This window comes from Callorhinus ursinus, unplaced genomic scaffold, assembly GCF_003265705.2.
Source record: "Callorhinus ursinus isolate GAN/ISIS: 27379988/994484 unplaced genomic scaffold, GSC_fseal_2.0 scaffold6, whole genome shotgun sequence".
Classification (NCBI taxonomy): Eukaryota; Metazoa; Chordata; class Mammalia; order Carnivora; family Otariidae; genus Callorhinus; species Callorhinus ursinus.
In genome coordinates, this window is record NW_027397068.1 from 78,491,787 (window position 1) to 78,508,824 (window position 17,038).

At 44.7% G+C, this 17,038-nt stretch overlaps 1 protein-coding gene across 4 annotated transcripts in view; it reads left to right on the forward strand.

Annotated features, from left to right (window-relative positions):
* CEP43 (centrosomal protein 43) overlaps positions 1-17,038 on the forward strand; it is a 30,819-nt gene that overhangs the window by 709 nt on the left and 13,072 nt on the right. For 2 of the 4 annotated variants that reach the window (XR_003206899.2, XM_025866481.2), the window contains exons 2-7: positions 241-294; positions 3,710-3,764; positions 4,414-4,502; positions 4,942-5,079; positions 9,716-9,796; positions 12,233-12,292. Coding sequence is in view for 3 of the 4 variants with exons in the window: in XM_025866481.2 (XP_025722266.1) it covers positions 241-294; positions 3,710-3,764; positions 4,414-4,502; positions 4,942-5,079; positions 9,716-9,796; positions 12,233-12,292 (477 nt within the window). In the remaining variant the exon portion in view is untranslated. The remainder of the gene's footprint in view (positions 1-240; positions 295-3,709; positions 3,765-4,413; positions 4,503-4,941; positions 5,080-9,715; positions 9,797-12,232; positions 12,293-17,038) is intronic. The other 2 variants (XM_025866482.2, XM_025866483.2) reach the window with 2 other exon arrangements.

The following is a 17,038-nucleotide window of genomic DNA, read 5'->3' on the forward strand; positions in this document are numbered from 1 at the left end:
CCGGGGGGGCGCTGGGACCGGGCGGGGGGCGGGGGGCGGGGGGCGCTGCGCGGGAGCGCGCCTCACGGTGCGTCCTGGCCTCCCCGCACCTGCCCACTAGGCGTTGCCGTCTCGTTAGTTTTCGCTTGGGGCGTTTAGGTGGTGGGGATGGTGCCGGTGGAACTTACGCCGTATGCGCTTCTTGTCGCGAAAATGGCCTTGAAACAGTTTTTGTTCCTTTACCCCTTTTCTTAAAAAAAGGCTGAACTCCGAGCAGCTGTGTTTTTAGCACTAGAAGAGCAAGAAAAAGTAGAGGTATGAAATCGACAAATTTTAACATTACCGTATTCGTTTACTTTAATTTCTGATCACTTAGACGTTATTCTAAAATACTACGTACGTTAGGGTGTAGCCAAGGATGAGTTTGAACTACTAAGGATCACATTTTTTTTTTACTATTGGAAGAGAGGCAACCTTACTCTCTTTTTGTCTATATTTAGAATTTTGGAGTAGTCTAAAGAAAGGCAAGGTACGGTAGTGACCCTGGGGCCAGTAACAAATCTTTGGTGGCGCAGATGCCTTTCCATGAGGGAAATCTGGAAAACAAGGTCAGAGGGGCTCGGTGAGGAGAGGGTGCCGTTGTCGGTGAGTTTGCTGCGGCTCCTGCAGAACCTTCCATATGTCAGTCTGTGTTGTGAATGCCCACAGGTGGCGAGAACATAGTGCGTCACTTTTCTCAACTACCTGACCGCCCCGTTACTTTAAAACCATGTGCTCTTTGTCACTGTCAGACGTCCAGCCACTTCTCGATAGAAGTGCATTTACTTTTTTTTCTCTACCTCAAGTCTTCCCACCACTCTGAATAAATATCCTGGAGCTTGTCGGCAAGAATTACTCCATAATCAGGGTCTTCACCTTGCTCCTGCGACAAATCCGTCTAATCTCCTCCTCACTTCTTTTGACTTAGGGGTCTGCACCTCTTTAACTTCATGAAGTGCTTCCATTCTTGGCTCTTCTGTGTTTGTCCAGGTGTCAGTCTTCTCTCGGCTGCCCTCTGTTCTTCTCTTGTCTGGACCCTATGGCCCGTGTTTAAGAAACCCCAGCTTCCTTGCCTTCCAGCCATACTTGCTCTGGGAAAAACTGCAAACGTCGTTTAATTGAGCAGACTAACTCCCCTGCCTGCTCTTGCCGTGTCCGCGCCAGAGCAGTCACCCAGCACTGGATTGCTGCCCTGACTAGCTGGCGGGTCACACGCCTCAGCGAGGGTCTGAGCAGGCCGTGAGTCCTCTTCACGCACAACTCTCACTTCGCTGGGCTCTAGCCTTCTGCCTCTCCTGTCTGCTGACTGGCGGCAGCTGGCCTGCAGGGGCATCAGGTCCTGACCTGCGGGGTCTTCCCCTGCAGATCTGTCACTCAGCTCAGAAAAAGCTGCCCTGCATCTGTATGTATCTGTACCTCTTCCTTCCTGCTTTGGTGGAGGATTCTCTGTCTTGTCCAAGAATAGTCACTTTCTCTGGGTTTTGCCTTCCAGGTGCTCTCAGCTCCTCAACCATTTGCTGTGTCTTTGGCCTCTCCCTTGCTGTTGGTTCTTCTCTTGAGCATAGAAACGTGTTTGTATCTCTCTCAAGGAGAAAACTATTTTCCTTAACTCATGTTCTTTTAATACCACTCAGTTTTTTCCCCTCACAGTTGAATTTTGAAAGAATGTGTATGTCTTATTTCATATGTTCCAGGCACCCTTTAATACGTTAACATCTTAAATCCACTTAAATTCGCCTTAAATCTACTACATCTAAGGACTTCCCTTTGCTGGGGTCAGGAAGAATCTCCTTATTGAGTGTATTTTAGTTCTTACCTGTATTAGTTCTTAACTTAGTTGTTCTTTGTGGCATTTGACGTTCTTAATTCCTCCCTTCCTTCCTTTCTGAAAATCTCCCTTGATTTTTGGGACTTTGTTCTCTTTTTTCCTTTTGAGCACTCCTTGGTTTCTTTAGCGTGCTCTTTTTCCTCTACACCTGACTTAAATCCTTGGTGTATTTTCCGGTAGCTCTCATTCTGTGCTCTCTCCCTGGATGACCTTAATTATACCAGTAACTTGAGCCCTGTATCCTTGGTCCGTAGCGTGAGCCTCAGACCCATATGTGACCCTGCCTGCTGGACTGATCTTGCTTATGGGGACTGCTTTTTATCCAAGCAAGAAATCGGACGGTTGCCTGGACCTTGCTCCTCCTCTCCGCATCCAGTCGGTTGCCTGGTTCTGTCTGGCAGCTCTGTAGCTGAGATGTCTAAGGAGGTTCTCTGCTGCCCTCTTACTCTGTGCTGAGCTGTGTCTTTTGCAGGTGCTTTACCCCTTTCTTCTCTCCAGTCTCCCCTTTGCTTGTGTCCCTCACCATCTTCCCGAAGTCCTTTTTCTGCAGTGCTCCTGGTTTGGCTGTTTATAGTACACATCTGCTCTTGTTCCTCCATTTTCTTTAAATATTTCAGTTGACTCAGTGTCTTAAAATCTCCTAGACCAACCTACAGGAACTTTGTGATCTTTCTCTTCCTTGTCTTTTTTGGGTTTTTTAAAAACAACTTTATTGAGGTGCAATTGACCTGCAGTAAACTCGATTATACTTAAATGTACGGTGTGTTACATTTCAGCACATTTATGCAACCTTGAAACAGTCGATAGTGCACATATCCTTGACCCTTGAAAGCTTCTTCAAGCCCCTTTGTACCACCCTCCCCCACCACACACCCCAGGGCCACCCACGTATTTAAGAGCCATACATGTGGGATCCTGCCGCACAGACGCTCTTTTCTTCTTTGATCGGGCTGCATTCATTCGGCATAATGCATTTGAGATTTGTTCATATTGTCCTTTGTATTAATAGTTCATTCTGCCTTTCCCTGTGTAGTGTCTTTTGTATGGATATGTGACAGTTTGTTTAGTCATTCATCTGTTGATGAGCATTTGTCTTGTTTCCAGTTTTCTAGTATAAATAGGGCTTCTGTGAACATTCAAGTACATGTCTTTGCTTGGATCTCTGCTTTTATTTTGAGAAAATGCCTACAGATGGGTCATATGGTAGGGGTACTGACTTTTTAAAACTTTACAAACTACCTTCCAAAGTGATTGCACCATTTATTATCCCATCAGCAGAATATGAGACTGTCGTTACACCTATAATTCATTCAGTCTGCTTAAAGAAGCTTGAGTGAGCTAGAAGTGTTTTTTCTGTATTTATTCAAATAGACATCTAATGGCAAAAATAAGTTGGCCTATGCACTACACAAAATCATGTCACATACTGCTGATGAGCTGCAAATAACAAGTGTGTAATTTGAGTCCTTGCTCACAGAAGCATGCTATAAATGGTAGACATCTATGATGACAAAATGTCAACATGTATTTAGAATAATAAACAGTTGTTTTTGTAAGTAAATGTATTGCCATTTCACATGAGTATCTGAAGATTTAGCTTCTAAAGTAGTTTAATAAACAATTTGTGGCATATTTAAAAATTAAAAATAAATACAAGTTTTCATGTGTGGTTTCATTTTATTAGCTTTGAGATATTAAATGGCATGAAAGAATTCCTGTAGTAATCAATAGTTGTGGAGTGGGTTTAACCATAATTTTATGAGTGACCATATTTTACTTCCAGCTCTGCCAAAAAAACTTTAAACCACATTTTGTAGTTGTTTTTAGGATAAATGCATGACATAATATTTCATTTTTTAACAGAACAAAACTCCTCTAGTCAATGAGAGCCTGAGAAAGTTTTTAAATACGAAAGATGGTAAGATGTTCAGTTTGTTCTTGTTTATTTTGTCTGTCTGAATTTTCAAATGTTGACTCTATTTAGGAGAGATGAGGAGTTTCAGATTTTTTTTTTAAGATATTTGAGAGAGCGAGCACATGAGGAGGGGTTGGGGGGGACAAGGGAGAGGGAGAAGCAGACTCCCCTCCCTGAGCAGGGAGCCTGACCCAGGGCTCGATTCCGGGACCCTGAGATCATGATCTGGAGCCAAAGGCAGACACTTAACCAACTGAGCCACCCAGGCGCCTCAAGGAGTTTCAGATATTTTTTGAAGTCTGTGATTCTTACAGGTTCTCATTTTAAAAATCGTATTTTAGTGTACAACTGTTAAGCTGTTTTGAATATTCTTGGTCACGGGAAATTGTTGGTTAAAACCAATTTTACATAAGCAGAATATTCTAATCCATTTGTGAAATGTCATGTTGTTTTATTAATAGTTAGTTTCAAACCGATGATCCTAATGAAAACACGAGACTGAGATTTTCATTACTGGTGTTCTTCAAAGATAAATTTATAATTTAAATTTAGAAACCTCATTTCTTCAGTTAATTAACCTTACTCCGTGGTGTTAGTGCAGGGGCTTCAGGGCTCCCGCAGGTGTGCTCACCGCCTCTCTCACGTTTCGCAGGCCGGCTGGTGGCTAGTCTTGTTGCAGAGTTTCTCCAGTTTTTCAATCTTGACTTCACTTTGGCCGTTTTTCAGCCTGAAACCAGCACAGTAAGAGTCATGAATTTTTTACATCTATCCTTTGAAACCATCCTTGGTACAAATGAGTTCATTATAACCTGAAACTTAACAACCTTTGATGCTTTATAGGGTCTTGCATATAGATTATTTTTTGTAGTTGATTATCTTTTTCTTAAAAGCCATCTGAGCTGTAGATAGCTGGTACCCATGCTGCTTCGTAGAACTTTGAAAGGAGTGTTTTGTAGAATTAATTTGTTCTGATGTCAGATACATCCATTTTTGGATGTAGAGACATGGTTAAAAGAAGTATATAATTTTTTTAAACGGGCATTTTATTCATTAGAAAAATGATCTCTCTGTGTTTAGAGATATCTTTAAGTCCCCAAAATATTTTTCTTTAATCTCTGCAAATAATCTGCATACTTCTGTGCATTTATACCTGACTTGTTATATCTTACCTCTTCTCTAGTTTCAAGGTCTTGAAGGTCGAGAGAATTTAGCCCGAGATCTAGGTATTATTGAAGCAGAAGGTACTGTGGGTGGACCTTTATTATTAGAAGTGATCAGACGTTGTCAACAGAAAGAAAAAGGGCCAACCAATGGGGAGGTAAGTATAACTCTAGCCTCTGTTACCTTTTTCCATTTTAACTATTGGCTACTCAGTGTAGCCACGCAGAGTTTTGCATACATAGTGAATCAGAGTTTAAATGGAAAGAAGCTATTCCTTAAAAACAAAACAAAACACAGTCAGATCATATAAACGCACATTTTGATGAAAATTGGACACGTGGCAGCTGAGTCTGGTGCCGCGCTTGTTCTGCAGATGGGCGCCTGGGCATCAGGGTCAGGGGTCCGGCTGTGTGGAACCGGCCGCCGCTCCTCCACTGATTGGCCGGCTTCGGACGTGGAGGGCCCTCCCCGGCTCCCCCTGTGCAGCATGGGGAGAGCGGGCCGCCTCGCGGCCATTGTGAGGCCTGAGGCACGGGTTGGTGCTTGTCAAGTGCGGAGAACATTCGTTAGTCGTAGTCTTGTTACCATTTTAAACAGAACAGGGTTGAATTAGAGGCTACTTAATAATTTTTTGAACTTAAGGCTTTTTAAAAGCTGTTTAAGCTGTTGATTGTGCTTAGTTTCTAAACATTTTCAAACTTCTGTTTTCTTGATTAGCTACTGCTTTTCTTACTCCTTTTTAGAGATCTGCTAATGAGATTAAGTTTGATTCCTAGTTACTAGTTACAGATGTTAGTTTTACATAGAGATACCGTTTCACAGACATGGACCGTGTGGTAGCTGTCTCAGACACCCGGTTAAATGTGTGCTTTTAGTCACTGGTTTATAAGTAAGAATGTGGAGGGGAGTCTCAGAGCACGTTTTCTATTAGAATCTTTGAAATCAGGAGAGCCTGCGTGAGCACCTGTTGCATATAGGGCATAACAAATGGGTGCTTTGAATGAAAAGATAAAACAGACAGTTTCATGAACTAGAAGAATTGAGAGTTATTAAAGATAAAATGTGTTCCCATAAGGAAATGGACGTGTGAGTGATGGCTTATGATAACGCAGTGTATAGTAAATGGTTAGTACCACACATTTTAGGAGTCAAATCAGTTTTAGTTAAAGGGTTTTTCAAGTGGAAATTTTGTTAAACTCGCTCTTAATGTGAGAGTAGAGGAGAGGACTGGGAAGCTGTTCTAAGGCGGCTATGGGGAGCTGGGGCCAGGAGCGGGGTGCCGCGGCTGGGAGCTGGGGCGGGGCGCTGGGGTAGGGTGCTGGAGTGGGAAGCAGGGGTGGGGTATGCTGCAACAGGGGTGGGGCCCTGGGGTGAGAAGGGGGCGCTGCAGCGGAAAGTGGGCCATGGCGGGGGCGCTGCAGCAGCTCTTGGGTTCAGCTGTCTGAGGTGCTGGTGGCCCTTGTTCTCTGGTGTGCTCTCCCTTGGCTCACAAGCGTGAGCGTGGGCTCTGAGCTAGGATGCTTGGGGTCATGTCCCAGCTCCGCCATGTCCTGTGTGTGACTCTCTGAAGACACTTAACCTCCACGTGCTTTAGGTTCCTCACTCATGAAATGGGGGTGATGGAAGTAACAGCCTTGCTGGTGGTGGTGAGAACTGAGGGGAGTCAGGGTAGCTTCGGCAACAGTGCTTCGCAAGTAGGGATCTGCGAGCGTTTGCCTTCATCATCATCGTGTGTCGTTTTGTTCTTGTTACGGTTTGATGACTCCCTCTGTCCAGCTCAGTCCTTTCCCCAGCGTGAAACCAGAATCTCCAGCTCTTCCCCACACATACCCCTTGTTTAACTCGCGAACACATTTGAATCCTGTGTGAAAAAACAGACTTCACTCTAACAAAGCGGAAGTCGCAAAAGGTGAAAAATATGTGTCCTCGCAGATAACCACCCAGTTCCAGTTCTTGCTCCAGATTTCTCTGTTTGTGTTGATTGTGCTCCTGGGACTCCTCGGTTTCAATGCAAGGAGCTGCCTTTCTGTGCCCTCGGTTCGCTCCTTCTGGCAGGAAGGAGTCTCTCTCCCGCCTGTCCCAGCAGCACGCGTGGAAGGAAGAAAGCTTAATTACTGGAAAACTCTGTTTGCTGCTAAACAGGGCGTCTACCTCAAACTGAGACCCAGTCAGAGGTTTCTTGTCTAGTTGGGTGGATTTGAAAATGAAAACTCAATAAATATGTTCTTTATATGTCTTTCAGACTGGTGGATCCGAAGCCTCCCCAGTCAGCTTACCCTGTTTTAGAGCTGGGTTTCTGTCAGACGAACACAGGAGAAGATTTTTGTAGCTTCAAGAGGTCATTGTTTTACTTCTTTAAAGTTTGAAACCATTATGAAATACCCACTCTTGGCTACTTTTCCCCTCTTCATATTGGGACATGTCATTTTCATTGGTTGTGTGTATATGTATACACACATAAATCAGTGGTCAAATTCATACTTAAAATAGGGAACTCACAGGTGTCCAATTTGGCTTTTCCATCTTCACTAGTGTTTATAACTTTGAGAAGAAACCTGTCCTTAGGTTTTATTAACCTTTGACTTCTGATGCTGGGGAAGAAAACCAGCTGTGGATTCAGCCCACTGGACTCAGTGATGCTTTTACCAACAGTGCGTTTTCAAACCACCTTAAGAATCAGGTTGCTATGCCCCACGTCCTTGACCATGACTTTGAGTTGATTTTGCAGGGTGTGGGGTGTCCCCTAGCGTGGAGGGTCACAGCGCTTGGTTGTTGGCTGTGCTGCCCCGGGTGAGCCCCTACCTCCCCGCGAGCACCTTGCGGTTCGCTCCGGTCCTGCTCCCCAGCACACGCCTGCGGGCACTGTCCACAATCGGTCTGCATCCCTCGTGCTTGTTGACTTCATTTTAAGGTTCAGCCCTTTATCTGTTCCTTTCCACTTTAAAAATTGAAATCACTGTGTAATGGCAACTAGATAGTTTACAGATTCCTCAGCCTTGACGTTAAGATCCTGTGTGATGCGCTGCCTACTCATCTTTCTAGCCTTAGGCCTTTTTTTGAAATGCGGAACCTTGTGCTTCAGCCAGGCTTCTTATACTTGGAAGTGGCTTTTGCTTTCTTGCCTTTCCCTCATCTGCTCTCCACCTGAAACAGTGCATCATCCCCGTACCCGGCTGTGGAAGGTTGTCATTCACGGTCTCTCTCTCCCACTCTGCCTTCTGGGATGTTTCTTCTTGTTTTTCCCCTCTTTCTGCTGGCAGCTGTTGTAACTGAGTGCCTGGCGCTGCGTGGGTGTGGCAGCCCCCTGTGGTTGCCCATCCATCCCCACGTCTTCCCTTGGCTGGGGACAAGGGGCTTGGGCTCACCTTTGTATCCTTTGCAGGGTCCAACCCAACAGGGGTTCTTCTTCTTCTTCTTCTTCTTTTTTTTTTTTTTTTTTAAGATTTATTTATTTTAGAGAAAGCGCACATGGTGGGGAGGGGCAGAGGGAGAAAGAATCTGAAGCAGACTCTCGGCTGAGTGCAGAGCCCCGAGAAGGGGCTAGATCCCATGACCTGAGCCGAAACCAAGAGTTAGACGCTCAGCCACTGAGCCACCCAAGTGCCCCCCAGTGGGGATTCTTCACAGGTAATGTGTTCAAGGTCAGTGGGAAGCTTTTGCAGACTTTTGTACGGAGGAAGTACTTGTTTGGAAGATGAATTTGTGAAGGTTAGATGGTGAACTTGGGAGAAGTTCAAAGACTGGGAGAAGTGAAATCCACTAGAAGGCACATTTAGACACAGGAATGATTGTGGCAGTAAATGCAGAAGCAAATGGGCAGGTAAAGGTTCCCCTTTAAAGGAAGAAGCAATAGGACTTGGTAAATTAACATTACGGCAGAGGGTTAAGGTCTCAGAGGGTATATGGGAAGAAGAACAATTGGCAAAGGTGAAAGAGGTTTTCAGCCTGGGAGAAGATGATGCCATACCAGAAGTCACGCTGCTCGAGGGAGGAGCAGAAGGTATGACGAGCAGCACATTGTCATATTTAAAGAGCTGTAGTCATCGGTAGGATTTTTAATAGCAAAATAACCAACATTTAATATGCACATAGTGCACAGAGCTGCTAATGATGTAGTGGATGAATTTTAGGTCATTTCCATTCTATTCCATTCACTATGCGTTTAGCATAGCTCTGAGAAGTGACCAGCGGGTGCCCTGAACGTGGTGGTTTCGTGATGCTGCAGTGCCCTGCGGTGGCCATGCGGTGCGGTTCGGTCCCGTGCGGCACGGTCCGGTGCGATGCTGTGTGGTGCGGTGGCCGTGCAGTTCGGTGGCGTGGCCAGACAAGCCCCTGTGCTCTAAGAGATGAGAGAGTGGCATGAGCGTGCAGAGGAGGAAGGGGAGTGTGGTCCTTTGAAGAGGGGGACGTGTCTTTGGAGAGCCGCTGTTTGATGTCCTGGAGACAGAGTGAAGGAGGCAGCGAGCCCGGAGAGGGTGGAAGAGTAGATGTGTGCAAATCCCAGGGCAGGGCTGGGGCAGACCGCCCGGTGCCGAGCGAGGGCCGCGGCTGAGCGGCCTGTTCAAGGTGACTGGGTCAAATACTTAGGTAATTAGGATCTAAGTGTGTTTTGTTTTGTTTTTGTTTGAGTAAAATTGGGGAAAATCTAATAAGAATATTTACATAATTTAGAAAGAGTTAAAAACATCAGTATTGTGTAGTGGTTTTAAATGCTAAAATGCTGTTGAGGCTTAATAGTATATTTATGTTTTATTTTAAACTAGGTTTTAATCTTAAACTGTGAAATATTTTAGGGTGCACTAGATCTATCTGATGTACATTCTCCACCAAAGTCACCAGAAGGCAAAGCAAGTGCTCACAGCAGTCCCAGTAAGGTGAGTAGGCCACGGGTACGAGGACTTCTGCACTCAGACTCCACGGGGCTCTGCTTTCCTCACCCTTGCCCTCTGTGTTCCAGGTTTTGTTTTGTAATGAAAGTGCTGTGTAGTTTCTTGAAACTGCTTTTCTCCCTTAATGAAGCATATATTTATAACAGTTATTTCAGTTTGTTGGTAGTGTTTTGAATTTTGGGTCGTAGAAAGGAGTGCACTACTGAATCACAGAATTATGAGAAATTTGGACTCATTTGGTACTTTGAAAATTTTCTTCCTCAGTTGATAAGAGGATTTACTTTTCATTTATAAATCCCTAGCTTGAGGGTACTAGGTTCCAGACTGTTGTTCCAGAACACTGTGGTGTTGAATATTGTAGATGGATGACCAGTTTAGAATTGTAAATTATAGTGTTTTTTTTTATATTAATGAGCTATTTTGAGGATTTTTAAGAAAATACATGTGCCCTGGGTGTGTGTGTGTGTGTGTGTGTGTGTGTGTGTGTGTGTGTGTGTGTGGTTTATGGGTTGTTAAAGTTAAGGCACATTGATTGCCGGGATCTGGCATACTGGAGAAAAATGCTGAGTGGAGCGCTGGAATTTCAAGTCCAGGATCACAGGAACGGGCAGAACACGATTCTTAGGGGGTGTGTTGTCTTGGGACTGGTTGCAGCGTCCTGTGTGTTGGTAGAACCAACCGGTTGTACCCAAGGACGGGTTTGGGTCAGGTTGTGCCATGACGGTCGCTGTGACTGCCATTTTGCAGGATGAGGGTGATGCCCTGGAGCATGATGGTGTTGCACTGACTTGTGGGCACAGTGGTACCTCTTCAATTAGGTGGCTTCTAGAGGGTTTCTCTCTCAGATGCCTGGGCTCAGACACCAATGAGTGGTTCCTGTTGTTTTGCTGCTGCGTCTTTATGGTGTTGCTCCTTTTCATTTTTCTCCATTTGGAAATCAAAGGATTTTATGTTTTATTTGCAGCGGAGGGAAGAGACCCTCGTGCTGTGTGTAGGTGTCCCTTCTCTCTGAGCTCTAGTTAGCCTTCACTGTGGGGAGGGGTTTCCCTTGATGCTCATGGGAGGCTGTCACCATGGTTACAGAGAGATCAAGGTTGTGAGTCAATGTAAAAATCCCTTTAAATGAATTGTCAGATGTAGGAGCCTTGGTAAAAAAGCTTTGCTTTCTGTGAACATGTCTGGCTGTGAAGGGGTTAAAATTAATGCATATTCCACAATATCAGTACCTATAGAATTGAGCTGTTTGGAAGTTCTCTTTTTAGCCAGTTATTATTTTGTAAAGCAGATTAGCAACACGAACCTTCTACATGTGGTGTGTCTTCATGATAACAGATTAAAGTCTTTGACGTATTTTCTCTGCACAAATTTTATTTTCAAGATCTAAGAATTATGATGAGAATCTTTTAAGTCAGTTAGGAAATGTTGCCTTAAATATAGAGAAGTGCCAGTAGTTACCAAGGTGGGTTTGGAGAGCAGTAAGCTGTCCTCCAGCTGTCCCCTCGCGCTTGCTGCCTCCTGTCGGCTCCCCGTGCGGCGGGGAGGCCTGTGGGGCAGTGGCCGTGTCCGCAGGGCCGTGGCTGACTCGTGTCAAGAGGAGGCCTCCTGATGGCAGGTGAGCTGCAGTTTCCTGTAGTTCTGAGGATGTGGATTTGGGATTTCAGCATTTTCCCCACCTTTTTCTTGCCAGCTCTCTTGTCTCACCCAGTGGTCTTTGAATCATCTTGGGCTCTCGGGGTACCTCATCAGGCTGCATGCCACGGAGAGCACTTGGGGCTCTGGGGCTGTGGGACGTTGTGGCCAAGCCAAGGGTCCTGCCCGACCCGCAGGGACCCGCTTTGTGTGCTCCCGAGCAAGGCGAGGCCGGGGCCGCTCTTCGGGGAGGCTGCTCTGGAGGCCGGGCCTGGCTTTGCCGCGGAGCGCCCACCGAGGTGTGGTTCTGCACAAGGCTGCCGCGGGGCGGGGGGCGGCGTGGGCCCCAGGCAGTGGGCCCCAGGCACTGCGAGGCACGGTATTTACGCGCAGGGTGAACCACTGCAGGAGAAGAGAATTAAGGAACGAGAAAAAAAATGTGGGTTTTAGAAAGGAACATAGATTAGGTTTTCCATTCTTAAGAGCTTTTCTTTTTTTTTCCTTTTAAAGGTTTTATTTATTTATTTGACAGAGAGAGAGAGAGAGAATAAGGGGGAGCGGCAGGCAGAGGGAGAAGCAGGCTCCCCGCTGAGCAGGGAGCCCGATGCGGGACTCGATCCCAGGACCCTGAGATCAGGACCTGAGCTGAAGGCAGAGGCTTCACTGCCTGAGCCACCCAGGCGCCCCCTTGAGAGCTTTTCTAATAGGAAACTTTATTAGTTTGGTTATGGATTAGTTTCTTTGTAAAGATTTATACGTTTTGGTAAAATGTCATTTCATTCTCATGCTCAGATACCGAGGTATAAAGGACAAGGTAAGAAGAAGACAAGCGGGCGGAAGCCTGGCGCCAAGGTAACACGCGTGAGGGCGGGGGGCGGCCTCTGCGGCAGGCCGCCGGCTCTGCGGCTCCTAGCGGCACGGGGTCCCTGTCGGCCCAGGGCTCCGTCTTCTGTGCCGGTGCCGGTGTCGCTGTCCTCCAGCTGTAATCAGAATATGATCAAGTCATGGGGCGGAAAACAAAAAGTAATTTGACTTTCCGATTTTTATCCAGGTGAAAATCATACTGTTGGATTTTAAAAATGTGCTGTCAGTTTTACTTTTGAGAATTCCTTGTTTTGTTGGCAATAAAGTTGAAAATATTTTCCTTTTGAATGGATGGTCATATACATTTTCTTAACGTTATGATTTTTATCTGAGGTAAATAGAGTATCAAACTACTTTTTGGGTAAGTGTCAATTGATAAAGGCTAAACTTAATTTCCTTCAAGACATTTTTTTTTTGTGTTGAGCGTTCGGCAGTGTCTCAGACCATCGCACATCGGTTAGCCCTCCCCGGAAGCCCTGGCTCACAGGAGACCCGTGGGGACACGCAGGGCCGGGCGAGCTGAATCTGCAGTGATGGGGCCTTGGCTGGTTTTTTTTTTCCTCCCCAAATCATGACAGAAATCGACTAAGCCAGTAGATGAGCTGATTTTAAAATTTAAGTATTACAGGTCTTAGAAGCACCACTCGTCAGTATACGTCTCACATTTGTTCAGAATAAGATACTTAAGATATTTAATTTTTAGTGCTGTAAGAATCTTCAGTTCTTGTTGAACCTTAGGTTATGTATAGATTATTGAAGTTCTTCAAAATTAAAGGGTTTTTAAAAATTGTATCTGCTGTCTTAGCGGGCTTTGGTTGTAGTGGTTTCACTGGTAGATTCCCATTATTCTATTTGTGACATTATTTTTATGTGTTACTACACGAGAAGACAATTTAGAGCATTAATTAGCAAGTATGTGTGACCAGTTACCTGGTGGGAGTTGCTGTGTGAAGGGCTGCGGTCACAGATTCATTGTGGGCCCCCCTGCGGCAGGTGACAGTCTGATTGGAGCGGTGAGACCCACCTTAAGAAAGATGACTACGAAAATAAAACAGCATATTTTTAAAGATACTTTTAATCAATTTCTTGGACTTTTTGAGAAAGTTAAAAGCATATTTCCCATAGTATTAAGTTTTTATCATTTATTGGTTAAAACATTTTGAAGTCTATACATTGTCTAAATCAAAGCACATTAAAAGACGAATTTTCACTTTTCACTTCTCACCACGCCGCCGTGGTGCCTCAGCAGATCGCCAGCTCTGCAGCGGGCAGGCCTCGGGGGCTCCCCTGACCTCGGGGGTGACTGAGGAATCCAGAAGAGCCCCTGCCCGGCAATTGTGGGCTCTCTGGCCCCTTTTATTTCATTTTTTGTATTCTTGACGCAAGATACTTAGTCACTTTGAAACCTTTTTTTCCCCTCTACTTCCTTGATTTTTTTTCCTGAATTGCCTTTCTAAGTCGGTATTATACCCAACATTGCCTGTTTTCCAGCCTGGCAGGTGAGCCCGTGGCTCTTCATTCCTCAGCTTTTCTTCTTTGCCTCATGCATGCAGTAGGTTTGCAGATCCTTAATATCCTAACATTCTTAACATCTTAATATTTGAATGCCAAGCTGCATGTGGTCACTGAGGTACGCAGCAAGGCTCCCGGGGGAGCTAGGTGGCATTTCCCAGTTGTGCAGAGCTCTAAGTGGTAGTAACCCTGCCCGCCATGAGCCAGGTGAAGGGACCATGAGCGGGGCAGCAGGAGAGCCCAGGACATTGAACAAGAACTGTTGATGTGTCTTGTTACTTCTTTTGCATACAGGAAGGCACAGTATTAATGGCTCATTCAGAGATCCTTGACGGCTTTCAGAGAAGTTATATTCATATTAGAAATGAACTTTAAAGATCATTCGTATATGTATATATACATGTGCGTGTGTGTGTGTGTGTGTAAATAATTGATTTGTACTTGCTGTTATAAACCTGTCAAAGTGCAGAGCAAAATATAGGGCTTTTGAAGGAATTTAAGTTGGGTGCAAATAAAAGTTTTTGTTACTGTTGTGAGACAGTAAAGGATGGATGGGAGAATTGGAATACTCGGTGGTGAAGTATTTGGTGGGAGGGCGTTTATTTAAACATTCCACGTCTATATTAATACTTACTTCCAAGGAATCTTCCATAATAGTCTATTTCAGTGTAAACCCTTTTGTTCTACCAAACCTGGTGCTAGTTGTCTGAGGAAAAAAAATGCATATCAAAAATGATAACAGACTTTTGATAGGTTCTACTAATTTAGGTTTGTTATTTAAGATGTTAGATGTTTTTTGTTTGTAATATTTAGATTAAGATGCTTTTCATCACTGCATTAAGTAATAGGAAAGGTCATCCTTTTTGTAATCAGTTCTCAGGTGTTTTAAAACTAGTGTGTGTTGAGGTATTTTTTGCTTCAAGTTCCTCTAAAAGGACTTTTTAAATTTGTTATTCCTTGTTTTCAAAATTCTGGGGTAAGCTGATTAAGGGCAGTGATGACGACCACAATGTACGTATGTTTGGGGGTGGGAGGGCAGGCATATTTGTGGGTCTCTTCAGTCTAGACAGGACTTTCTAGGCAAACCAAGCACTGTCATTCCCTTACACACACATGCACGCTCTCTCTCTCTCCGGGATGGATGAACACACTTGGGTGAACAGCATTCCCAACCCTTCGCCCTCGTGCCTGGCTGCCTGGCCAGCTCCGCGTTTCCGGCTGCTTCAGATCTGAGACTGGGCAGCGGGCATTCTGCGCTGGCCCCCAGGCTGCTGGCTGGATTGGGTGATGGAGCGGAGCATCTGTGCAGAGGGTCATTTTCAAGTCCTGTGTCAGAGCCAGAGATACGATGCATCTACAGGAATTACAGGTAGTCTCTAGAGCGTATAGACAGAGGTTTTCTAGAAACACTGAGTTTTTAGAGGAGTTTAAATGTTTGTTTTCTGGTTCTAGAATCCTACAGTGTTTATGTTCTAGGTGAATAAGTTTTAAATATATGTGTGTTACAGCTGTGGTAGAATTGTTTAAATCATGGGTCAAGAACCCGCCTTTGGTGGGGTGGGAGAGGAGAGCTGGGGCCTTGAGGTGTGGGTGGGGAAGGGAATTAATACCCATGCATTTTTTAAATACTTTTGCAAAACTGGGGTATTTCTTTAGCTTTGATGTTTCTCTGTTATGAGCTTGGAAAAACAAATTTATTTTTTTTTTAGGTTCTTAAGATGCTCTAGCGATAATTCATGTTTTGGCTCCTGGGAAATTTGTAGTTGTTTTCACTGTGAAACTTCTTTCTCTGTGAGGCTCGTTTTCTGTTAATCTAGAAATGACTGAAATCCAGATGTGTAAGTGTACTTGTAGACCATTAAGTATATCCTCAAACTTTCTTACAACTTCACAGTAATTCACAGTGAAGTTTTAGTCTTGAGATGGGTCCAAGGGAATGTAACGACTGCTGTTCAGTAGGTCTCTCGGTTTTCCGAAAAGACAAACTTGATTATAGGTTTTAGTTATTTTATTTATTTTATTTTAGTTTTAGTTATTTATTATCAACACCTATACGTAGGGCTGCCGTGAGAAGGTACACAAACTTGGTGACTTAAAACAGCAGACATTTAGTGTCTCGCGGTTCTGGAGGCTGCAGGTTTGAAATCAGGGTAGCTGCGCAGCAGGCTCCCCCTGCAGGTTTGAAATCAGGGCAGCTGCGCAGCAGGCTCCCCCTGCAGGTTTGAAATCAGGGCAGCTGCGCAGCAGGCTCCTCCTGCGGGCCGGGACTGGAGTCTCCTGCTGGTGGCCCCAGGCCTTCCTTGCCTTGTAGGCCCATCACCCCACCCCCGCCGTCCTCTCTTGTTGGGCACCGGGCACAGTGGATTAGGGGCCTGCCTCCTGCAGCGTGACCCATCGTAACTAGTTACATCTGTCACGACCCTATTTGTAAGTGAGGGCCTGCTCTGAAGTACGGGAGTTAGGGCTTCATCTGTTCCAGGAGACACCGTTGAACCCGTAACTGCTAAGGCCTGTGAGGCTATCCAGGGAATGAATTCCAAGGCAAGTCTTTGTCTTATACACATAAACATTAGTTACTTGCCTTCCTACCACCGAGATGTGGATAAACTGGAGCTAAGTTCAGGAGGAATCTAAATAGTTAAAATTAAGCACTGTTGGAAACAAAGGTGTGTGACAAAAATCCCCAGACAATGCCTTAAAACTTAAGGTTTTTTAAACAGATCCCAGGGTTTATGTCATGGCTTGATTTCTTGTTGCCCAAAAGATTTGGATTTCCTGCATGGAAATTGCTCTTAAAGTTCTGTAGTACTTGCGTGTTAATTTACAGATGTTACAATAAATCTTTCTCTTGGTGTGAATTTTTTTCTAACCTAAAAGTGATTTGGAATTCAGTTTAGTGAATTCCTTAGTAACCCAACTGAGTAACGGTCCTATTGGTAAATAGGTAGCCATGGTTAAAATGACACGTATTTCTGTGTGGTTTAGAAATGGATTTTGAGAACAGTTCCGAAACAGATCAAGTGTTTTTTAATTTTACTCCCTAGATAACTAGAACTATAGTTTTAAAGCAAACTGATTATGATTTTTAAAAATATATATTGTGCTGAACATCAGAGTGTGCTTGTCCATGAAACTTGTCTCCCTCAAACTAGTCTTTGTTCCTATAGCAGGGGTATTGCTGAATGCAGTCAAAAACTAGTCATGGGTAGATGTTAGTTACTA